The sequence below is a fragment of the Odocoileus virginianus genome, chromosome 5 (genome assembly GCF_023699985.2).
Source record: "Odocoileus virginianus isolate 20LAN1187 ecotype Illinois chromosome 5, Ovbor_1.2, whole genome shotgun sequence".
Lineage (NCBI taxonomy): Eukaryota > Metazoa > Chordata > Mammalia > Artiodactyla > Cervidae > Odocoileus > Odocoileus virginianus.
The window spans coordinates 58,726,433-58,752,088 of NC_069678.1; the positions used below are offsets into that span (position 1 = coordinate 58,726,433).

The 25,656-nt window shown below is 43.6% G+C and overlaps 1 protein-coding gene across 2 annotated transcripts in view; it reads left to right on the forward strand.

Annotated features, from left to right (window-relative positions):
- Positions 1–25,159, forward strand: part of WLS (Wnt ligand secretion mediator) — a 112,902-nt gene extending 87,743 nt beyond the window's left edge. Inside the window, exons 10-13 of one of the 2 annotated variants that reach the window (XM_070467962.1) lie at positions 6,519–6,602; positions 13,249–13,402; positions 17,057–17,187; positions 24,334–25,159. In XM_070467962.1, the coding sequence (XP_070324063.1) occupies positions 6,519–6,602; positions 13,249–13,402; positions 17,057–17,187; positions 24,334–24,420 (456 nt within the window). In that variant the 3' untranslated portion in view covers positions 24,421–25,159. The remainder of the gene's footprint in view (positions 1–6,518; positions 6,603–13,248; positions 13,403–17,056; positions 17,188–24,333) is intronic. The other variant, XM_020896178.2, reaches the window with a different exon arrangement.
- The last annotated feature ends 497 nt before the right edge of the window (positions 25,160–25,656 follow it).

Consider the following 25,656-nt stretch of genomic DNA (forward strand, 5'->3'; position numbering starts at 1 on the left):
GGGTCCTGTGATTGGGCATGTCCTTCCAGTGTCCTGGGGTCCTCTCTCCCCCTACCTACAGTCATGTCTCCACTGTTGCTGCCGTATCTGTGCCTGCACCCAGTCCCCCTGTCTGCTGACCAGAGCACGCGTGGGAAGGCACAGGGGGAGGATGACACTGAAGCCCCAGGGATGCTGCCCTCAGAAAGGAAAGGGAAAAAGGTTTATTTTTTTCTTTTTCACATACCATCTCCCTTAATGGCCAGTGCCTGTTTTCCAAAGCTTAACCACCATTTTAGAGAAAAAGGCTGGGACTTAAATAGGTCTGAGAATAATGAGGGGGCTTCCTTGGTGGTGCAGTAGTAAAGAACCTATCTGCCAATACAGGAGACGCAGGTTCGATACCTGGATTGGGAAGATCCCCTGGAGGAGGAGATGGCAACCCACTCCAGTATTCTTGCATGGGAAATCCCTTGGACAGAGAGCCTGGCGGCTACAGTCCACGGGGTCACAAAGAGTCAGACACAACTTAGCGACTGAGCGCACATGCAGAGCCATGAGGATGTCCTTCCAAAAGCAGCAAAACCTGGAACACAGGGATTAATCTAAAGAGACACCTTCAGGAAGGTCACTCATACTGGGTACCGTGGATGTCAGGATAGGACACGGGCCCCATTACTGCCACAGAGGGGAGTAGCTAACTCTCATCGTGGATAAAGTTGACAGGATAGGTGGTCAGGAGCACTTGGAACCAGTCCTCTCTCAGCCCCCATGGGACCTTATAGTGAGAGTGTTCCTCTCTGGTACAGGAGCATTTTCTCCCGAAGGAATGATGGGGTACACCTCCTCCATCCCCAGGAACTCACCCCTGCGGTGCATTTTGAGTCACTGGGACATGTTTTCTCTAGATTCTTTTTCTAAGAAGTAATTTTATTTATTTACTTTTGACCGGGCTGGGCCTTTGCCGCCACGTGGGCTTTTCTCTAGTTGCAGTGAGTGGGAGCTCTTCCCTAGCTATGGTGCTAGGGCGTCTCATTGCCGTGGTTTCTCTTGTTGTGGAGCACGGGCTCTAAGGCACTCGGGCTTCACTGGTCGTGGCACATGGGCTCAGCGGTTGTGGTTCCTGGACTCTAGACACAGGCTTAGGAGTTGTGGCGCATGGGCGTAGCTGCTCAGTGCCACGTGGGATCTTCTCAGACCAGGGATCGAACCTGCATCTCCTGCATTGGCAGGCGTATTCTCTGCCACTGAGCCACCAGGGAAGCCTCTAGATTCTTTAAAACAAAAGAGCTCATTTGTTTTTGTAGTGAAGCCTGGCTCCAGTATAAACTTCAGGATGTGAGGCCTGGCCAGAAAACGGGAACCTCAGCTATAGTACCACCCTACAGTTAGACATCTTTTTGCAAAAGGCAGGGAAAATTAATAGAAATTCCTTACACAGGCTTTTATGGCCCTAAGAGAAAACCCAGACCTATTCAATTTCCATGTTAGAGAACCTTGCCGACTAGGACCCATTTGGACTACACAAAAGCCCTCTCTAGTGGCACCCCTGGAAGAACAGGAGCCCCAGAGAGAAGACCCAAGTCCCAATACTCTTCCACCATCTTCAGCCTCTCTCCTGCCTGTTAAGCGTCTTTGCCCTTCCACACCTGAAACGCAGCCAGAGCCTCCTTGCCCCCTTCAGAGAATAGTAGGTGTCTCAGGGAATTACCCAGAGTCCACACCCCTTTTTCCTTGTCTGACCTTAACGCCTCACGTGCTTAGGCAGACTCTCAGAGGACTCTAGCTGGTTCACTGAAGAATTCCAGGCACTGACTCTTTCCTCTGACCTTATCTGGAAGGATGTAAATTTTATCCTTTCCCACTGCTGCATCAGTGAGGAAAAGGCCCATATTGGGGCACAGGCTCAAAAATATGCTGATGAGTTACACATTGCTCAGCCACATTGATGCCCTGTTGGCCTGATAGCAGTGCCGCTAATGGATCCCAGTTGGGACTATCAGCCAGGCCAGCCTTGTTTTGCTGGTAGGGATCCTTTGCCTCATTAAAGGGATGAAATGATGCATAATTAAACCTGTTAACTATGATAAGGTTAAAGAGATCACCCAAACCCAAGATGAAAATCCAGCCCAATTTCAGATTTGATTATTTGCAACCCACTTCATTAGTCAGTCAGTCCCTGACATCTGTCAAAAGCTTCAGAAATTTGCCATAGGGCCCCTGACCCCTGTCAGTCTTCTTATAGACCCAGCCTTCCGTGTTTTTAATAATAGGGAGCACTCTGAGGAGGAAAAGAAGAGACAGCGCGACTTAAGGGAGGACAGCAAGCCAGGCTTTCGGCAGCTGTCATGACAAGACCCAACCCCCTCCTGGTTACCCCAGAAGTACCCCCAGAAGACTCCCACCAGGAAAGGGAGTATGTTTTAACTGTGGCAACCCTAAACACTAGGGCAAGGAATGCTGTGCAAACATGTCCCAGCCTCCATCCTAGCTGCCATGCCCAGTTTGTAAAAAGATGGGTCACTGGAGGAGGGGACTGCCCCCAGCTCTGAAGGAAGGAAGGAAATTCCCCCATGCCAGTCATGGCAGTGGTTGATTGACAGGACCTGGGCCCTCCCAAGGCTTCTGAGAAGACAGTCATCGGCACATGGGAGGTGCTCTAGGCGACCACTGATGGAGCAGGTAAGCTTGTCCAATTCCTAGTGGACGTGGGAAACGCTGACCCTGTCCAGACTTCTGACACTGGGTCCCTTGCCCCTGAAACCTGCTCTGTTGCAGAAGGAAAGCCAAAACTAAAACATTTTACCAGCCCTTTCACTAGTACCTGACTTTTACAACTTTCAAATTTCTTCTCATGCCTGAATATCCCTAACCCATTATTGGGAAGTGATTTTCTCTTAGCTTTGGGGGCAACGCTTACTTTCTCCGAAGACCAAAGGGAAGGATTTTTTTGACTGGACTGTGTATTATATAAGACATGAATGATCCAATCCAAAATATTCCCTCAGAATCTGAAAAACTGATAGATCCATAGGAAATCCCAGGGAAGGCAAAATTTGTCACTCCTATAAAAATCACCTCAAAGGAAACTAATCACTACCCTTCTAGGTAGCAGTACCACGTAAAATCAGAGGTTCGATGAGGCCTCCAACCCCTAATCTAAAAATTCATTAAATACAGGTTTTTGGTGCCATGCCACTCTCCCTGTAATACATCAAATCCTACCAGGTCTTCTTCAGGAACCCTTATCTCTGCCATCTTTGTTAAATGCAAATTTTGAAAAAGGGGGTAAGGTAATTTAGAACTTGACTGGTCAAGGATAAATGGAAATCCTAAGTATCTTTTCTGTAAACACCAGTAAGAAAGGGTTTAGCTGTCTAGATAAGTGACCTTGATTTGTTCCAACTGCCAGAAGCCCAGTTTGAATCCAACCCCTTGTAACTGATGCGTTTTACATTTTTGTAACTGACTCAGGGCTGAAATTTTGAAATGGGAATTATGAGGTCTCTGTGTTTGCATGTTTGTATGTATCTGTGTTGTAGATGTATGGTATTGCCAAAAGGAAATTAAGTGCGTATAGTAATACAAACACTCAGAAATAGAAAACTGGTCAGAACGAAGTTCAGGTTCATGTCATCTATAAGATATTCAGTACTAAACAGATATCTGGAATTGGAGGTGCCTAAACTTGTTGATTTGATTGATACAAACATGTCTTTAGTGTCATCAACGTTAAATATAATACCTTTATTGTACCTAGATTTATTAGAGGTCAAAGAAGACCTCATTCTGTCTTTTACAAATTTGTCAACAAGAAAATTAACTCGATATGAAAAAAAGCTTTTAAGGAAAGTGGGTTGTGTGTTTTCGGTAAAAAAAGTTATGAGCAGTGGGATTGCATTTTATTAAGGGAAAAGAAAGTAAGTCTGTCTTCCAGTTGTTTCTGGATGGAAAAAAATAAAGTGATGGATACAGACAGTGATGGAGGGTTTGTGGAAACTGGACCCTGAGAAAAGGGAAATTGCATGGTCAGAATTGACTAAGTTTGGAATACATGTAATTGAGTAAATTAATTTTAAAAGTAAGTTGGTGCAGAACCTGAATTTGGGCTTTCTCTTTGTTAAAAGGACAATTTTCTTAAAATGTTGAATTGCCTATGATAACAGATTTAAAATTTCTTTGCCTTTAAAATCTTTTATTTTCATTTTGTTTAAGGTATAAATATTGTCTCACAGTGACTTAGATACTAGTTGATCAAGTGTTTTAAAACTTTTTGACAAGCTTCCCAAATATTGAATTTTAATTAAAGTTCTTTTGATTTCCAGCTAACTTTGGGATACTTTACAGGGTCCCTGAGGTATCTCAAAGAAAAATATTTGACTAGGATTATTTGGTATGTTAATTTAAATGTAATCATTTGTAATTCTGGTTACTGTAACCAAATTTATTGATTAAACTGTAATCAGATGTTTAAGCTTGTGTTTCTAAGTCTTCTATGATTTATAGATATTTTTGTATTCTGTTGCTGTTATAAAAAGTGCTTCATCATCAAGGAGATTCATATAAAATCTATGGAAGCTGTTACAACAGTTCCACATCAAAATGCTGGCTACATGAGGATTCCAGCCCATAGCAGTTTAAAACAAGACTCTGTCCTGCCCCTGCAGCCCCTAGATCAGGTACCCAGAGATTTTTACTCCCCAACAGGCAGGGTCAACACTCCTACTCAGCCTTGAAGCAGAAGGCAGTTGCCCCTCCGCTTCCCGTAAGAATATGAGTGTAAAACTACTGAGAGCGGAATCAAACAGAAGGGAAGAGGGCAGGGCACAACCTTTAAAGGAATGATATGGCCATAGAACATGACACGAACTTAGAAGTTAACAGTGTCCAAGACCAGTAGACTCTGAGCCTCATTATGTGCTCATTGTAATACATTAGCACATTAAGTAATACATCCACTAGAACCAGGACAATTCTGAGGCTAACCATAAGAGACCAGAAAGTGGGCGGTAGCCCAGTTCCTGGAAATCTCCACCCTTTCCCCAAAATAATTGGAATAATCCTCCCACTCATCAGCTTATGAAATTACTCAGCCCGTAAAACTTAACCATGCCCTATTTGGGGACTCTCAAGCCTTATGAGATGGAGCACACTCTATGGAGTGTGTTTCTCCCAAGTTTTTCTCACTTTCTGAGATAGCCCGTACTCGGCCTGTGGAATATTTCTCTCTAAATAAGTTCACTTCTTATCTACCACTTGTCTGAATTCTTTTGCGACGAAGCAAGAACCTCAGATTCACCAGGAGCAGCACATCTCTGGGCTCATTGAGGAACTGGTGCTCACTGGCCCCTGCTTGATAAGAACACACACAAACACCCCACTATGCCTGGAGATGTGGGGGATATGGAAGCCTCCATTTCAAATACACAGAGATTCTCATTTGTTATAGGCTCTCTGGGCAAAATAAGAGGCTAAATCCTGCTCTGAGTGGCATCTGGCTTTCTGGCTTATCTAGGTCTTAGAGTTTTCTGTGGTATAAATGTCTTTTTATCCTCAATGAAGAGTAAACTTGTTCAGCAGGTTCTTCAGCTTTGGAATGGAATGTGGGTGCGAACTAGATAGGAGACCTGACTATAGTAGAATTGGGATTTGGCTTGGAGTGAGGCTTTATTTAAAAATCTCTTGCTGAGAATCAGCCTTTAGAGTAGGATTCAGTCCTGGTGATCTGATTTCAGTTAGCCAACTTCCAGACTTCAGTTAGCCAACTTTTCCCTAAAATATCCAGCAGGTGCTCACATAGAGTTCGGTGATCTCTGTTTACAGATCATGCCCCCTATTCAAAGACACACTCGACAGACTGACATCTCTGATGCAGGCAACACATTCTTAATTTTTCAAGGATCCCTTGGGCTCATGCCACTTCCTTGGAAGCATGGGCCTCATTCCTTTGTGCAAAGAGAAACGGAAACTGCAGAACTACAGGGTTTTCATAGACAGCAGAAATAAGAGTCCCTGAATAAGAGGCCTCTCTCCCTGAAACACAGGTTTCCTCAGTCCTCCTCTGAGGAAAGCGGGGGTATTTTCTGAAGCTTTGCCCGTGTCTCGAACTGGAATGACACATGAGAAAATGCAACCAAATCCACTTCATGTTGATTAATATGCACATTTCTTTTTGTTCACTGGAGCAGAATTTTATTACAACCGCAGAAAACTTGGATTTGGTAACTTTGAACCCTTGCAGAGAAGCATAACCAGCTTAGCAGGGAAATTAGCAGCCTTGTGACGTGCTGTGAATGTAATTTCCCAGGCTCTGGTATCACTGTTTCATGAGAGATAAGAAGCGAGGAAATATTTGGCCCAATAAAATTTTCAGCCACATTCACCTCTGCAAGATAAATGTTACTATGTGAAATTATTTTACTGTCACTCTTAGGGATTGGTTTTACAGATTTCTTTAAAATTAGCTTTTGATAGGTTTACATTTTGAGAAAAGGATTGGTGGTAGAGTGTTGAACTATTCTTTCTCTCTTTCCCAATAGGGGCTAATTTTCAGGTTCAAGTTCCTCATGCTCATCACCTTGGCCTGTGCTGCCATGACTGTCATCTTCTTCATTGTTAGTCAGGTAAGTGGACCCAAAGAGGTCAGGATGAGAATGTCCTGAGAAGGTGCCTCTACTTTACAGGAAATTATGTAGAGCTACTGTGAAAGGAATGAAGCAACTGCTATGCTGGGCAGCTCATCAAGCTATTTGTTTTAGACTGCTCTGATCTGGGACTTGTTATCACTTTTTCCAGAGGTAGACTGAATTTTCCTTTCAGTGCAGCCTCATAGGAGGAAAAAGTAAATAAATTAAAAGCCTGCAGCTAGATTGAAGGGCACTTGTTTCATTCATTTAAGAGAATAACTTTTCAAGCTCTGTAGCAGAATACCAATGAGCTAGTATTAATTTGATTTGATCCTTATCTAGCATTAACATAGATCCTTTTAGAGTCCATCAGCCATTCTTTAGAATAATTATGTTGCTGCTTACAACATGAAATGTATTTCAAAAGTCCCCTTGATAGAGCTTTATCCTTTTGCTAGTTATTTCCAAAACTCAAAATTTTGCTATACTTGAAAATCTCAGTCATGATAATGATTTTTAAATACTGGTAACTTGTTATAGAAAGTGGAAAGTACTGTTTAAATCATGTACTGTGCTTAGTCACTCAGTTATGTCCGACTCTTTGCAATCCCATGGACTGTAGCCCACCAGGCTCCTCTGTCCATGGGGATTCTCCAGGCAAGAATACTGGAGTAGGTTGCCAAGCCCTCCTCCGGGGATCTTCCCAACCCAAGGATTGAACCCAGGTCTCCCGAATTCAGGCAGATTCTTTACCGTCTGGACACCAGGGAAGTTTACGTATCTATCATTCTTTTGAGCTTCACAGAAGTCTTATGGGTAAGTAGGATATCCCAGTTTGCTAGAATATGAAATTTAATGGCCTTAGAGACATTTCCCATTTATGCTGCCTTCCACTGGGTGAGCTGTGAATGGACTACTTAACAATTCCAAAGATTAATTTTCTTATCCATAAAATAGATGTAACAATAGTACCACCTGACTTAGGTGGCTATAAGGATCATATGAAGTAATGCTTATAAAGGGGTTTGTGGACTGCCTGGCACACCCTGAGCATGAATAGCTGTCCTCTTATGAATGGCAACAAGGGTGAGTGTTGTGTCAAAGGACGTCTAGTAAGTTAGGGACCAGAATCTAATCTTTCTGATTTTCTTTGCCAACTGTTCTGTCATCCCTATATTTGGCTAAAATTGAGAATGTTAGTAGTGCAGGTAGAGCCTTACGACAAGACGTGCCCCATTCAGCTAGCAAGCTTCCTTTTAGGAGAGAGGCTCCTAAGCTTTTTGTGTGTTCTGGACCCGTTAGGCAAACTTGGGTGAAGGCCCTGCCCTTCTGAACATCCAAAAGCCTCTTCTTTGAGTGTTTTTAAGTGAACAGAATACTTGGATTTAAAAGGGAATCATATAGATAGATGGTATATATTTGCAATTATACTTTTACAGATATTTCAGATCTGTAGTATAATTGATATGAAAATATGATTTCTATTGGAGACAAAATTGCAGGGGGTGCTGAAACTAGATAAATAATGGGAATTTATTTTTTACATTCACAATGGAAAGAAAGGTAGCCTTTCAGTTAGAGGCTGGTGAGAATAAATATATAATTTTTTCTCACTCTAGTTCATGGACCCCTTGAATTCTATCCAAGGATACTCAAGGGTGCCTCTAACCCCTAGAGCCCTGTTGGCTATGTCCACTGGGCAGAGCTAGTGCTGCTGCTGAAGGCTGAAGTGAGTAGAAAAAAATAAATACACATACATATCCTAAGAAGTCCTGTTCACCACCTTTGCTTTGACCTATAACAGCGCTGTGTTTGTATCAGACTGTTTGTTTATAAAACCTTGGAAACTTCACTCTCTGCTCCAAATGTGGTAAAAATATTTCAAATTCTGAATGAGTTTTTTATTCAACCAGTTGAGGCTCCAATAAGGGTGTCTGAGGCCAGACTTATCCCTTGGTTGATTCCCTCATGTGACCAAAAAGCTCTCTAGTCCTCCAGTCCCTCAGTAATGCACTGTGGCACATAATACAGCCAGTTCTGCAAGGCTGAGAGAGCAGGACGCACTCTTGGAGAAACAGAAACTTGAGGAAGGTAGCTGAGGATTAAAAGGTATTACCAAGGTACGTTCTCAGGGAGTCAAAAAGAAAGGGCACTTTTGCGCCCAGCACATATTTCTACCACTTAATTTTCTTATGTACTTATTTTTGGCTGTGTTTTGTGGCATGCAGGTTCTTAGTTTCCCAGCCAGGGATTGAACCCGTGCTGCCTGTAGTGGAAGCGCAGAGTCTTAACCACTGGACTGCCAGGGAAGTCTCTCTGCAACTTTGGAAAGCTGAAGTCATCCCCCACAGCCCCACCCCATCCCACTTACTTTCTGCAGAGTCCCTCCCACCTGAAGTCAGGAGGGACTGTGTGCTGGTGTTTCAGGTGGCTACGTGTTGCCCAAATTTACCTTGTACATATTTAATTAGTGCACCTTTTTGAAGCAAAGGAGGCCAGTCTTCCAAGTTGCAGACTTTGTGGCTTTTAGAAAAAGATTGATATTCTACTGCCCTAGTATTTTCTAACAGGGTTCCAGCCTGTGGCTGGCCTTTTATATCTGCTGCGACAGTCAACAGTCAGCCTGGAGTGGATTTCAACTCTAAGAGGGTAGCAATGAGGTCTTTTGGATTCCATTAGCTCCTTACAGTCCTCCTGCTGGGTTTGTTTTTTTTTAAGGTTTATTTTTAGATATCTAAGACGTTTTCAGGCATAACTCTCAGTGTCCCAGGTACTGTATTAATACAGTCATCAGAGGATTTATTTTTTAATGTCATTTTGGAATGTCTCAGCAATGAGCTCACCTGAAAGGAAACCTATTGGGTAACTTTTTGAAATAGATCCCAGCCTTAGGTAAAAGGAAATGTATTAAAAACTCCCATTATACTCTCAGACTTGCTGGGAGAGCTTGCATTTAAGCCCCATGAAATATAATGCAAGGGGATCTCGCCAGGATATTGAAGCTCTGAGGCCAGGAATGAAAGGCTGATGGAAGCTGTGGAATGCAGTGACCTTGAGGCTTTGTAGCTGGGTACTGAGGTGCAGTCTTTTAATGCCTGCCATTTTAATGGCCTCAGTCATAGCAACCGGGCGATGGCACATCAGAGTCTGGTATTTTAGCCCGTTCACTCTGGAAAAGAAAGAGGCGTTCCGTTTAGAGGTGGCAGGCAGTAGGGAACAGAAGTGCAATGCAGGAGAGAAGGTCACTGACCTTCACGAAGGGGACTCCAGGTACCTGACATTCAGGTCAAGTCATATGCAGCAGACTCCCAGAGAGCCAGTCTGCAGCTTTTTTTTTTCCTTGGGTGGGGGTTGGGCATGTCATCACTTCATTCTGTTACTTATAGAGGAAATGTTTCCAGTAAGAGAGCTTGTGTCTGGGATCTGGAAATCTTGTTGTGAAGTGGAATGCTGGTTGTCAAGACTACTGGGTGTAAAGGGATTTGACCTTCACTTGGCTACAGGAGTATAATTGGGTGGTTTCACACAAAAGTAAATTGTTCAAATGTGAAATCAGGAAAAACGGGGACTTTTAGAAATAAGACTTTAGGTAGAGGGGAGATTCTTTTCTTTTTTCTTTTTGTGGTTGGGGCTACCTGATTTTTCTCTCTGAAAGTTTAAAGGGCGTGACTGTCACCTCTTTGCCTTGGCATTCATAAGATTTGGACTCACAAGGCCTGCTCTGTTGAGGCTGCTCATTGTGGTATGTATTGGTGGGAATGTACTCAGAGCTCAGGATGTCTCAAGCATGAATAATTGAGAGAGGAGAGAGGAAAGCACAATGGCGTCTCCCAACAGTAGAGTGACGTTATGTATACAGTCCATTTATGCAAATTCAACTCTTTGCCCTCAGCAGGAAATAACGCATTTAGAGATTACAAATGAAAGAGTATGGGCAATTCTGCAACTCCATTCTAAACAAGTGCACGTGTCCTGAAGCAGGCATGAGCAGGGGGCATGAATCTACTGTTTCTTCAGCCAGTCTTGGCTCCAGTGTGTCCCTCATAAGCATTTCATTTCAGTGGTTCTACTGGACCACTGAAATGCAAAATTGTATTTTGCATGTATATGCAGTTATATACCAAACATTACTACGTCTGAGATATACAGTGCATACATATTATTATACAGATTTGAATACACAAACTATATATATAGTATATGTATAATGCATAATACTCTCTCTATATATACTGTATAAATATATGCATAATGCCCAATTAAGTGAATTTCAAAGGAAATCTGACCTGACATAATAGTTGCCTCTTAGTCTCTCTAAGTGAGAGACTCATCCTATTTAAGATAATATTCCTACTCTTTTGTTGTAAAGTAGTTAGGAACACCCACTTTCTTTGGTGGGTCAAGGCCACAACTTTCTAGCTGAATAGTCTTGGGCAGTATACTCTCTGTGTCACAGTTTACCCATGAGTTGAGAGGTTACCTGTCTATCTCATAGAGCTGTTATTAAGACTAAATGAGATCTTCCATATACATGGAAGTACTGTACTTTAAAGTAAGAAGAGTGACATTTGGTGATGTTTCTAAGAAGCAGTTCTGAATAGCTTGAATGCTGGTGCATTATCCTAAAATCACTGATGAAATCCTTTTTTGCTAACACTTCCCTGAGCATGTGATATAGTGAATTATTTCCCAAAGGAAATAGCTTAGTGATGGTGGTTTGTTTATGAATCACAAGAATGAAAAATTATGTATGACCAAGGTCAAACTAAAAGTAAATAAGTGATCAGTCTATAATTCATTAACCTGGTTAACGGACGCTCCAGGCCTTTCAGAAGGAAATACCTGTCCTTATATCTTTATTCTTCCTGGGGACCCTGTGAGTTGTGGATTATACAGAGGGTACCAAATGAATATAGACCCACAGCCTCATAAACAGGAAGTGAAAGCAACCTACTTATATAAGTCATTAACATTTAGAGATAGCTTGCCATCTTATACTTTAGCTCCTAGAAGGAGGGGCTCTTAGAGATGGATTATATAAGCCAGCCTCATTAAGCTATCACAGAAACAGCTGTCTAGCACTTCCTTTTACTCCCATTTAAGGTTTCCTTTGGCCTTCCTTGCGGCTCAGCTGGTAAAGAATCCACCTGCAATGCAGAAGACCCCGGTTCGATCCCTGGGTTGGGAAGATCCCCTGAAAAAGGGAAAAGCTACCCAGTCCAGTATTCTGGCCTGGAGAATTCCATGGACTGTATAGTTCATGGGGTCGCAAAGAGTCGGACATGACTGAGTGACCTTTACTTTCACTTTCAAGATTTCCTGTAGCAGGCAGAAGTAGTCAAAATCATTTCATTGATCTCAGAGCCAGCACAAATTTTTAGTTCCTCTGCACCACAGTTTTCTTGACAGGTCTTAGTGCAATCCATAAGTCATATCAGATAGCCCTTAAAACAATTACCATGTTACTAACATAGACAAAACCAGCCTCAAAACATTCTTGCCAAATTGTAAAGTATATGAAACCTTCATAATTACCTTCATGAGTGGCTTATATATGTAACATTATAAAATAAGATTTATGGAATGTTTTCTATGAGCCAGGAAATTCCTAAAAATATTTTTACTTAATTCTCCTTAGTGGTTAACCCTGCAAGTTTTTGTTTTGTACCTAAGAAAACTGAAGTTTAGAGTCTTAATCTTACTTCTCTTAAATTAAACAGAAAGGGAGTGGGAGAGCCTGGATTTGAAGCCAGGTTTCTGACTTCAAGCCTGTGTCTTTCTGCTTCGCTACAATGCCCCACCCAGGAAAACTACTCAGTCCAAGGACCATTTGTTTATTTAATCAATGCTGTGGTACATCAGGTCCTGAAGATATGGCAGAAAACAAACCAGAACTAGTCTTGCCTGCAAGGTGTTTACATCCACCTTGCAGAAGGTGGAAGGTGGATAGCAGGGGAGGAACTATAACTGTGGAGAAGTGTTAGACTCAAATGCAGGTTCATTAAATTAGGTGTAACAATGTACTGCTGTTTTAGGAAGAAATACTCTCCAAGTGATGCTGATGTGCAGACAAGATGAGAACCACTGACTTTGTGCCTGACATGGGAAACCCTCAGTTAACCTCAATTCATCCTAGTATGATTCAGATTGAAAGATGGAATCTTGGGGCTTTCTTGGTAGTCCAGTGGTTAAGAATCTACTTTGCAATGTAAGGGACACTGATTCAGTCCCTGGTCTAGGAAGATTCCACCTGCTGCAGAGCAACCATGTCCATGTACCACAACTGCTAAGCTGGTGCTATCAAGCCCATGTGTCGCAACTAATGAGCCCATGTGCTCCAACTGCTGAAGCCCCTGCGTCTAGAACCTGTGCTCTGCAACAAGAGAAGCCACCACAATGAGAAGCGTGCACACTGCAACAAAGATTAGCCTCCACTCCCTGCAACTAGAGAAAGCCCGTGTGTAGCAATGAAGACCAACCACAGCCAAAAAATTTAAAAAGAAAACCTTAAAAAAAACATGGACACTTACATTGCCCTTCACTTTTCCATATATGGGAGAGACTTGGTGTTTGTATTAGTTGATTGTTATGTTGGAGTTGTTTCTTGTTGGGTCCAATTGAATGTCACCCCTTTTTTCCATAGGTGACTGAAGGCCATTGGAAGTGGGGTGGCGTCACGGTCCAAGTGAACAGTGCCTTTTTCACGGGCATCTATGGCATGTGGAACCTGTATGTCTTTGCTTTGATGTTCTTGTATGCGCCATCCCATAAGAACTATGGGGAAGACCAATCCAATGGTGAGTTACAGTCTCTTTGGCATAGCTTTATTCAGGATAAGTAGGCTTCTGACTCTTCAAGACTTAGGCAGCAAAGGCTCCGGGTTCCCTAGTCAAGTGTTTTCTCCAAGTGTGAACAAGTACCTCTAGGGACTCTGAGGCCATAAGACAAAAAGCCAATACAGGACTGATATTTCTATGAATCCTCACTTTTTAAAATATTTTAAATGCATTGGGAATATTACATGCTAGTTTACAATATCTCCCAGTCTTGGTACAAAAATTAAATTTGCTTTCCTCAATCTTTTGAGCAAAATTGACTGTTGGAAAATGTGCCAAATTTATTCTTCCAGTTTGAGAACCACAATCTGAGATATTGGGTGGATGGGGATTGGGTCCTGAGTTGAAGTGAAGCTGGCTTCATTTTTTTCCCTGCTCGTTCTCCTGTAAGCCTGTTGACTTGTCCAAACCAATGGCCATGCTCCTGTCCCCATCGCCTTCCTCCCCTTAAGTACTAGTATGTGCTGTCTGTGGCGCTGACGCTGCAAGGAACCTTGGAGAGCTTAGTCTAGTGGTTCTACAGACAAGGAAACTGAGACCCAAGAGAAGGGAGGGACTTGCCCTGGGACTTCTCTTCCAGCCATGGCAGAGGGAAATGAACATTACTGCCTGGGTCAGTGCTAGTAGCATGGAAGAGGTGGCCTGGTAAGCAACGCATCTGATAGCTCCTTTCTCTTTGCATACTTAAGCCTACATTGTTTGGCTCCACCTTTACTCTTTTTTCTCTTTTTTCATACCTGCTTTACCCTGAAGTGAAGGTGTTAGTTGTTCAGTCATGTCCATCTCTTTGTGACCCTATGGACTATACAGCCTGCCAGGCTCCTCTGTCCATGGAATTCTCTAGTCAAGATTACTGGAGTGGGTTGCCATTCCCTTCTCCAGGGGATCTTCCCAACCCAGAGATTGAACCTGGGTCTCCTGCATTGGCAGACGGATTCTTTACTGTCTGAGCCTCTAAAGCCCTGGCCATATGCCTATTCCCCTGACATATCCCACCTCCATCTGGGTCTGACAAAGTCCTATTCATCTTCTGGGTCTATTCAAAATGTTTCCTTCTGATCACTCCAGTTGGCGTGTGGCAAATTATATTCAATAGAATATTGTTGCCATGGGATGCTAGTAGGTTTTGGTGGTCAAATAAGTTTGAGAATCATTGGTTTTTAATCAGCATTAATGTGATTTACTGTAGGATATATTAATGCCTTTAGCACATTAATTTGTACTGTAAGTCTTTTAAAATGGGTGGGAGTAACAGCATTTCCAAGTTCTTAAGTCATTTGACCTTGCAACCCGTTTTCCAGGCTATCTTTGTGATGTTCTAAAGAACAAGCTCGTGTCCCCTGCATTGGCAGGAGGATTCTTAACCATTGGACCACCAGGGAAGTCCTGTATTAATGCTTTAGAAATAAGAGCTCTAGATTAGCTTTCTTATTTCACAGATGGGCCAGTGATCTTGAGACAGGGCCGTGATGACGTGAGAGAGGGCAGGGAGAGGAGGGCATCTGTGCTGAGGGTCAAGGGTAATGGAATGGTCTCAACCACTATGTGCAGTACTACACCTGACTCTGTACAAAAGCATCCTAGACACCAGGGTTCTCTTCCTTACAACTCCATGACTTCCTGTCTTACTCAGTATCTCTGGCTATAGGTCCTGGGCAAGAGTAAAGACCTTTGGCTCACCTGTCCACCCCCCGACTCTTGGTTTGACTGACTTTGCATCTAGAAAGCATGTGAGCTGGGTGGGCTTTGGCTTCCTTTCTCCTGCTAGCACTCTGCATTTTACACATGCATGGTGGTTGGGAGCGTGTGGTCTCTCTGATGATGTTCAGTTGCTAAGTCGTGTCTGACCCTTTGTGACCCCATGGACTGCAGCATGCCAAGTTCCTCTGTCCCCATCTATCTCCCAGAGTTTGCTCAAATTATGTCCATTGAGTCAGTGATGCTTTCTAACCATCTTATCCTCTGCCACCCCTTTCTCCTTTTGCTTTCACTCTTTCCCATCATCAGGGTCTTTTCCAATGAGTCAGCTCTTCGCATCAGGTGGCCAAAGTATTGCAGCTTCAACATCAGTCCTTCCAATAAATATTCCGGGTTGATTTCCTTTAGGATTGATTGACTTGATCTCCTTGCTGTCCAAGGGACTCTCAAGAGTCTTCTCCAGCACCACAGTTCTCTCTCCATGGCCTTCTAAAATGCCAGAGGAAGAGGTTCTGGACTTGTTAACAAAAATCTTGATTTCATTTCATGACCATCCTGTTGGACTGTGACAGAAACCATATGGAGTTGTCCTTGACTTGAGAATATTAAGCAGGAACCTAGTAGGTGGAGTTCCTACCTTCCAGGGAAATACCACCTATAGCAGTAGCTAGACTTCCCCAGGATGTTGGAATGATAATCCTGCGGGTAAAAGTTGTGGGTGTGCTGCAGCAGTTTTTGGATGTAAACCGTTCTGCTTGGTTTGGTTGTGTGACTTGTCAAACAGCTTGCCCTCGCTGGGTACCACTGTTCCCACCTGTACATGATCTCTTAAAGTCTTCTGGGACCATAAAGTTCTATGATTGTCTTCCTGCCCATTATCAGGGAAGGGGCTATCCAGGGGGTGATTCTGTCACATGTAAGGGTTTTCCAAACACTGGCAAGAATTCACCCAAGCCCAGCACTTTCAGGCACATGCGAGGCCAGAGCTGCGGCCAAGCCTATAGGGGCAGGATGACTGCCTTCTACCTGGTGACACCGGATGCTTGACCTGTGAGCCAGGTGCTAGGCAGCTCCCATGACTTCTCACCCAGGACAGCAGCCACCCTCCTTGGCTTCAAACCTTGCAGTTGAGGAAAGTACTCAATTTGTTCCTCAGTAGATTTGTTGCTGTTGAAGACCACACAAAACACGGATCTGCAATTTCACAGAAAGTTCAAAAGCTATTCTCCACAGGAGGTCATATTCCCCGAATCCCATGCCAAGAGGTATTCGGAAACAGACATGGTTGTTCTGGGTTGTCGTTTATGACCGGGATGTGCTGCCTGCATGGAGTGGCCACATTCTAGGGGTGCTTTATGTCCAACATTGAGGAAAACAGTCCCTTATTGCAGAGAGTGGTCCTGCCCAACATGCCAGTAGGGCCCTGGCGGAAAACCATTCAAGCAATCCGGCAGCAGACTCTTTGGGGACCCTGTTCTGATCATAAACACAGTAGGCACACAATTCGGCATCTCTGCGGTTATGACACGACCTGCTGTGACTGCGGCAGTCAGCAAGCCCCTGGTGACTTTCTGCTTCTCGCTTCCCTGGGCAGTGCTGTGTCTAGAAAGGCCTCTTCCAAATTGGGCTCTCTGATCACTTTCCTTCTCTGCTCTCTTTTCATCTCCTCATCTGCTGCCAGACCACACACTGTATCACAGGAATTATGGAGCATTTACCAAGATTTTGAAGCTCCTTGGAAAGAGCTAATTTGGAATAGGACGTGGAAACCTAGAAAATGAACTCTCAGAGGGATACACTGTATTTTTAAATTCTCTGAGTCTCTGGATGGCGCTCCTCCTCCTCCCCCCAGCCTTCTTTTCCTTTCTTGTGGAAAGTTTTTATTTTTAAATGGCTTGGACTCCCTCCCTGCTCTAGCTTTTAAGGTCCAGAGCCAAGAATTCGGATTTCTTGCTATGGAGAATGAATCCCAGGTGTGTTGTTCTTCTTGCCTTCGTGAGATGGATCCTGGGTGGACCGCTGGAAAAAAGCTCATTTCCAGGAACTTGGTAAGCAGTTTCTGATGCAGTGGAAGCCAGGGAGTCTAAGGAAAGAGAAAGAGATATTAAGAAGCATTTTGTTTGGGAGATGGAGGGAGATGCCGAGAAGTATGTATACATGGAGGGGGAGTGGGTAGGAAGAAAGTGAAAGTAGAGAGCTTGGATTTTTGCTTCTCCCATTCCGTCCAGGCATGGCAGAGAGAAACGAAGTGGGAAGCAGGTTTGAGAAAGGGTCGGTTTCCAAAGAACATTTTCTCTCACATAATTCTGTTTCTCTTTATTGTGTGGCTTGGAAAGTGACCCTTAGAAATGAAGCAGTGGGTGCCACAGTGCTTGGCACTGCGTGGGGTTTGAGAGGATGAGCGATAAAGACACAGCCCTTGCTCTCACAGAACTAGTAGCCTGGTCTGGGAGATGAGACTTCCTCCTCTGCCTCTTCAAACACAGGACGTGGCAGGACAGCTCCAGCCAAAGTGTCCAGGCCAGAATGTTTTCATGTGTCAGCAGCTGATTGGTGCCGCAGGGGTGTGGTGTTCTGGGTTCCACACTGCTGGTGGATCCACTGTAGCTACAGTGTTGGTATAATGAACACATTCAGTTCAGTCTGTATATGTGAGACGATCAGTGTGTTTGTTGTTTACAGACAAATCATCTTGTCTGTATCAAGTATGCATATATACATATATGCAGTCAACATAATACACTTTTTTTTTTTTAATTTAGGAAAGATACTTTAGATTCTTAAAAGTTAAGGACCATTCACATTTTCTGCCCTGCTGCTCCTAGGTTTTCATTAAAGCTCTTCCTTTTGCATGTGTGCATGCTAAGCTGCTCCTGTCGTGTCTGTGCCTTTGCAACCCACTGGACTGCATCCCACCAGGATTCTCTGTCCATGGGATTTCCAAGGCAGGAATACTGGAGTGGCTTGCCATGCCCTCTCCAGGGGATCTTCCCAACCCAGGGATCGAACCCACATCTCTTCCATCTCCTGCATGGCAGGCAAGTTCTTTACCACTCGCGCCACTTGAGAAGCCTGCTCTTCCTTTCACCTGTTTCCATAACCACTCTGTGACTCATTCCTAAGTCTTCCCAGGCAGAAACCAACTCCAGCACAGGCTGGTGGTAACCCTTAGCCCGGAGAGAAGGCTCCATACCCCACGGGTGTGACATCAATGCCCTGCACACAGGACACAGTGACCAGACTCCCTCAGTCACCAGTTCATGCAGAGAAAAAAGTTGGAGCCGCTTAGGAAGTCAGACAATTCTCGATACTAGGTTTCATTTTTGTGTTATTTTGTCTTCGAAATTCTTGTCAGAAGGTTTTAGAGAAAAAGTAAGAAATGGAATTCCTGACTGGATGACAGAGGGAACAGGAGACACTGATTGCTGACAGGTTCCTTTCTATTTCCATTTGTACTGAGTGGCTTCTGTCTGACACACGCTTTCTTTTGGAAGCCACAGCAGCAAGCCCGGGCCCCGTGTCTTCAGAGCCTCTGCCTGGTGTCATTTTAGCTCCTGGAGGCCCCTGAGGTCTCAGCTGCTTGCTTCACAGGAGAGGTGGCTTTGGCCTCTGTTGCCTCAGTAAATGTTTGGTTTGAGTCGTGAGGCTTAAACAGTGGCTGGTTTTTATTGCGATCTTTCCCAAGCTTGTGTGTTAGATACCATGCACCCAGCCATGGTTTCCCTGGCTTCCCCTTGATGTCTGTGAGCAGTGGTGGCCTGGGCCTTACCCCCTCGACTGGACTCAGATTCTGAAGTGGGGCTTGACATCCTGTGTCTTCACATGGTCTCCCCCCGTGTGTGTCTATATCCTAATTTCTTTTTCTCATGGGAAGTTCAATTGCTAAGTTGTGTTCGACTCTGTGACCCCCATGGACTACAGCATGCCAGGCTTCCCTGTCCTTCACCATCTCCTAGAGTTTGCTCAAACTCATGTCCATTGAGTCAGTGATGCCATCCCACCATCTCATCCTTTGTCGCCTCCTTCTCTTCCCGCCCTCAATCTTTGCCATCATCAGGGTCTTTACCAATGAGTCGGCTCTTCACATCAGGTGGCAAAGTGTTGGAGCTTCAGCTTCAGCACTGCTCCTTCTAATTCAGGGTTGATTTCCTTTTGGATTAACTGATTCGATCACCTTGCTGTCCAAGGGACTCCCAGGAGTCTTCTCCAGTACCACAGTTCAAAAGCATCAATTCTCTAGGATGCTCAGCCTTCTTTATGGTCCAACTCTCACATCTGTACATGACTACTTGGAAAAACCATAGCATTATGGTTACGTTGGATTAGGGTTCACCCCAGCGAATTCCTTTTAAACTAGTCACCTCCTTAAAGACCCTGTGTCTAAACACTGACATCCTGAGGTACTGGGAAATAGGGCTTCAACAAAGACTAGGGATAGCATATGATTCAGGCCATCATGCTAAGATTTCACGCAAAATGTCTAGGCTTTATTGTATTCTTAGAGAAGCCTGGCGCAGAGTGTCTGCAGACAGGAAATGGCATACTTCAAGCCTGTTACAAACTGTCTTGATGGTTGAAAGGAATGGAGAGATGGCTGGACCCAGGGTTTCCTGAACGCGGTCTCACCAAGATCTCACTCTGCCTTATTGCCCAGAAGGGATCACAAAGGCTGAGTCATCCCAGAGCACACCTGTTTTCTAGCTGCGTGTTTGTCCCTAAACCCTGGTGGGGAACACCAGTGCTGGGGTGTGGGAGTAGAAACCATGCAGAGCAGGGAACAGCTGGACCAGCCCATGCTAGGACGTCTTGGTAGGTATTTTAATGATCACTTAACTATATACCAGATACTGTCCTGGTGATTTACATTCTTTAAAAAAAAAAAAAAAGGAAAAAAATTTTTTTTAAAGATTTAGAAAACCCACCATTCACTACTTTGTTAACACCCAAAATGCCAAAAGGATGTAATCTTAAGAGTAAGCAACAGACCTTGATATGGAAATAATTTCACTTTACAAACATTACTCACGCCTTGATTTTTTTCATTTTGCAGTGAACCAAGGACATCATTATCATTTGCGCTTAGCTTTGTAGGTGAATAGGAGGAGGTTTGTTGTGAGAAAAAATTCCACGAAAAAAGCAGGGGTGTTATAGAAAGAACATAAAGTTTCCAAAAGGACACAGATGGTTTGGAATCCTGGCTCCAATATATACTGTGACCTCAAGAAATAAATATGAACTCATGGTGTAAGAGTTGTCTGGCTTCCACATCTGGATAATGAGGTGTTAATTTATCCTAGTGCTTGTGAGGACAGAATTAGGTAGCCTTTATTAATATTAGAAAACTGTGGCTCTCTCCCAAATTTGTGAAACAGCCTTGAAATTCAATTAGAAGTTCCCCTTCTTTTGACTAAAGTATCCAGAGATATACAAATGATTGTCATTAGAATGCTGCCAATCTTAGGAAGCTGTGCTCATTATTATATCATTCGAGTGCATTTTGTGTAGCTTTCTACATCCCCAGTATGCATTCCAGGCAGTTAAAATCCAGCAGCAGCTGCATATCCATGGATGTGATATGGATCCACTGATAGTCCTTTGAGATTACATTCAATGCCAGAGATTGGTCTCATTTCACAATAGTGAGAAATAAGCCTTCATCTTATTCTTTATTAGCCGAGATGAATTGACATCATAACTAGGGAAAGAGACTTACTGCAAACTAAAGAATTCTTTTCTTTTCCTTTCATAATTTATTCTTTTCCATTTATTCTGCCCTTCCTCCCTAATAAGCAACATATCACATTTTTGGAAGGGCTTGTTTTTTTGTCTTGGAAAGGAAAAGACTTCAAGCATGTTTCTGTGCTGAGCAGCAGAAGCTGAGAGAGGGAGGGTAACAGATGGAGTGAGACCTTGGCAGAAGAGGGAGTTTGATGGGATCCCCACTCCTGCTATGTCACTGCCATATTCCCATCCATTCCCTAAGGGGAAAATGTTAGCCTTCATGGTACAGTAAAACCATGCATGCATCATAGATTTTGCTAGCCAGAATCCCATTGATCTGGGCTCTCATTCCAGCTCTGCCGGGAGCAAGCCTGGTCACATTATAGAAATTCATTGCCTATTTGAGCCTTGGTGTCTTCACATCTTAGTAGGAAATACTGGGCATGCTAAGCCCCTAATTGTGTATATGGTAAATACTCATAAATAATAGCTCTCTTTACTATCAGCACACTGATGTTGTGTGCTATAAATTCTCTTTCATCAGATGCAAAAGCAAAATTAATATGCTGAACAATTCATCCAAGTTGTTGTATGTGTATATTTATGATGGTAATGCATTGCATGGGGACTCATACTTCACCCGCAGTCTCAATGGCAGTTGGAAACTTGAATATTTCAGAGTCAGCATAGCTTAAGGTTGAGGGGCCTGGATTCTGGAGCCTCATTGCTCCAGTTTCAACCCCAAATCCTGTTACCAACTTGGGCTTCAGGAAAGTTACTTGACCTCTCTCTGCCTCAGTTTCTTCTTCAAAAGAATGAGGGTGATGAAATAGTACCTCTATCAAAGGGTTGGTAATGAGGATTAAATGCATTAAGATTTGGAAAGTGTTTAGAATAGAGTCAGACACAGGGCAATATCTGTTAAAATTTTTAAAAAAAGTAATTTTGTCTGTTCCTTCATGTGATGTGATCTGTAGTGTTAGACAGATTTTCTAGGACCTGCTAATTGGAATCACATTTTTAGCTTAAATACTTGGCACCTTCAGTTCAAAACTGAAGTAGAAATTACACTCTATGTCTATTTCCAAGAAGTCTTCAATGAAAGGGATTTCTTAGGTAAACACTTGGAGCTGCTAATGGGTCTGCTGGGGTGGTCAGGACTCTATTTGAAATTTTGATGACTTTCAGACATGCAGATCATGGAATCTGCTTTGAAGTTTTGGTGGCTCAGCTAGATATGCAAATCCAAAACTAGCTTTGAGCAAGAAATTTGAGGTTTATGCCTGTTCTTGAATGAGGAGTGAGCCAGAAGTTGCGGCAATGAGAAAGCAAGTTAGTGACCTAGGAAAGGTTCTGTGTGGCTCCAGGCAGCTCTGTGTAAAGCCTTTAGGCAGACTTTCCACCTATTAGTGCTGTGCCAAGGGTCAGGAGTGTTGGAGGCTGGATTGACATCCCTTTGGTACCTGTTCCACCCCCTGTCCTTTGATGGGATACTTGCTGTGCTGTGCTAAGTCAGTCATGTCCGACTCTGCAACCCTGTGGACTGTAGCCCACCAGGTTCCTCTGTCCATTGGGATTCTCCAGGCAAGAATACTAGAGTGGGCTGCTATGTCCTCCTCCAGGGGATCATCCCAACCCAGGGATCGAATCCAGGTCTCCCGCATTGCAGGCAGATTCTTTACCATCTGAGCCACCAGGGAAGCCCATGAATACTGAAGTGGGTAGCCTGTCCCTTCTGCAGGAGAACTTCCTGACCCAGGAATCAAACCGGAGTATCTAGCATTGCAGGCAGATTTTTTACCAGCTGAGCTATCAGGGAAGCCCAAAAGGGCATGTTGCCTCCCCATCAGGGAATCGAACCCTGGTCTCCCACTTGACAGGAGGGGATACTCATCACCATACTAAAGAGGAAGGTGGTGGGCTACTTGCTAGTACAGCCCCAGATTGCCATTAGTAGTCTTTGCAACACTAACGACCCTCCTTCTAGGACGAAGGATTCCCCTGGTAGAGAGCCGCCATGCCAGCACTCCATACGATGGATGTAGTTCCACAGCCTCCGAGGGTCTACAGTGAAGACCTAACACCATGTGGCACGCTTAAAGGGCACCAGCCAGGCAGCCTGCAGGGCCAGTGAGTGGGGTGGTCCCTGGGTTCCTAAGGCCTTCAGATTCATGGATGCACAGCCGGTCCTAAACTAGTGACAAGATGTTAGTCCTGAGGGTCAGGCTAGAGCTTTCTTCTAAGTAAAGGTATGGAATCCCAGTAGAAAATGGAGCTTGTGTGTTTAATTCCATGCTTTGAACTAGGAAAAATTTTAATCCCCAAAACTATGAAATCATGTGTACATGTGTAAGTATAAAAATCCCAGATACAACCATAACCTTTTGTTCTCCAGTCCCCCTCTCTGCAAATATGACTATATACATGCACCCCATACACAGCCTAACTGAGAAGCATTGGGTGTGGGTGTTTTTCGTTTTCCCTTTGCCAGTTATATATTCACGGAAAAGGAAATGACAACCCATTCCAGTATTCTTGCCTGGGAAATTTCATGGACAGAGGAGCCTGGCGGACTACAGTCCATGGTGTTGCAAAGAGTCAGACATGACTGAAGCAACTAAGCATGCGTGTAATTATACATTATTTACTTGAATGTCTTATGGCAGGTAGCAGACTTTAAGGGTTTAACATAGAAACTTATTTTTCTCCTGATAGTTGAGAAGAGGCCATGTTATGCCATTTTAGCAGAGGAATACCTGTGTTCACTGGTGATGATTCCAAAACACTGGTGTTGTGTAGAATCCTGGAGGCAACAGAAAATTCAGAGCACATTTCTGGTACTATTTTTCTTGGTGGAGAAACCCCCTAATCATTCCTAAAGGCATTACATGTAGTACCATCCAATCTTTTGGTAAATATAGGCAGGTTTTCTTGGCCTTCACATGGCATAGCTGCTTTGTAAATTATTCACAGCAAATGTGTATGTGGTCTTGGAATCAGACCTTCCTTCCTGTCTCCATCATGTGTCTGCACCTCTTCCTGGCCTCCCTCCCTGCTTCCTCACCTGTAAAGCTGGCAAGACCAGAGTGCCTGCCTCAGAGGGCAAAACCTCTCATCTCAATAGATACAGAAATAGCATGAAGCATTTGACAGAGATCATGTATAAAGTGTTGAGAATAGCGGTAGGCACAAAGTAAGCTCTCATTAAATGTTAATAATTACTATGAATAATATAAGCCTTAAGCTGACTCATCTGTTATTAAAATCTTTTTTGGAAGACAAAATTGTTAAGAAATTACTGCCAAGTCCGAGTGCCAAGGGTGGGAGTCAGCCCCAGTTTTAGGCGTCAGTGCCATAGTTTTCTCTCTAAGCTCAGAATGTGAAAGAGGTCTGGTTGGACAGCTGTTAGTGAGGCAAATCCCTGCTTTCTCCTTCCTTCTTGATCACATCTAACAGCAAAATCCCTGTTTCAGGTGATCTGGGGGTGCACAGTGGGGAAGAACTCCAGCTCACCACGACTATCACCCACGTGGACGGGCCCACTGAGATCTACAAGTTGACCCGCAAGGAGGCCCAGGAGTAGCAGGATGCAGCCCCCAACTGGGACTGTCCGCCACATCCCAGCCGTTTTGACTGGAACGGGGAGCATGCCAGAGAGCTCCACATGCCAACGAATGCTCTGTCTCTTAGCTGTGGTTTCTTGGACCAATGGTGTGGACATTTGTCAGCTTGCTTTCCGACAAGTAGTTCTCGGAGGAAGACTCCTGCAGCCACTAATGTGTTGTGTATGACACATTTTCTGTGATCTTTGTTGATTAGTGACATAGTAACATCTGTAGCAGGTGGTTAGTAAACCTCATGTGTTGGGGGTGCACTCCTTGGGGGATGGTTTGGGCCAGATGGGGTCTATATGGAGTGGAATATTTGACTTTTTTTTTTCTTGTTTTAGGTTCTAGGATAGAATTTAACATTCTTTGCAGTCCAAGATGGGCTGGTGTCATAGTCTTCTCACTCCTAATCCATGACCACTTTTTTCCCTATTTATATCACCAGGTAGCCTATCAAGTTAATATTTAATTTGTCAATTGATATGTGTCCCTATTTTTTAAGGCATAGTCTAAAATAATCGAATTTCATGAGAAGATCTATTACACCAGGGGCATTTCAGCTTTGAAACCAAATCTGTGTATCCAATACTAACCAGTCTGTTGGATGTGAGTTTTTAAAAAAATGTTTGCTAAACTATCCAAGTAGGATTTATTGTATTAAATGGCCTTTGGGTCTAAAAAACTTTTTTAACCTCTTGCTTAAAATGTGTTTTCTTTTGATAAGATGCTTCAAACAGCCTCCAAAAGTGTAGATCTGATCATTTAAATAAACCTGTATGTATATGCATGTATGTATATGCACACCTCGTCCTCCTGCTCAGCCGGAACACATGCATGCAGATTCTTTTTTCGAGTTGTGTCTCTGGGGTGGGGGGAAATAGCTTTATGAAAAATTAAAATATTTTGCCATCAAAGTTTTGGGGGCAGTATATATTTCTGGAAATAGGGTAACATTTTCTGTACTGCATGGTTAACCTCCACTGGATGGCATGTGTGGCACAAAGTGTGTGTGCGGGGGGGGGGGGAAGGTAAATGATTTAGAAGTAGACTATGATTCCTCTACTATGCCAAATTCCCCAAGTGGGCTGTTTCATTGCACTTTAACTCTGCCATTGGACAGGCAATGTAGTACAGAGAAAGAATAGTGGGTGGGAGGTGAGAAGGCAGCATTTCCTAGCAGAGGTCTGA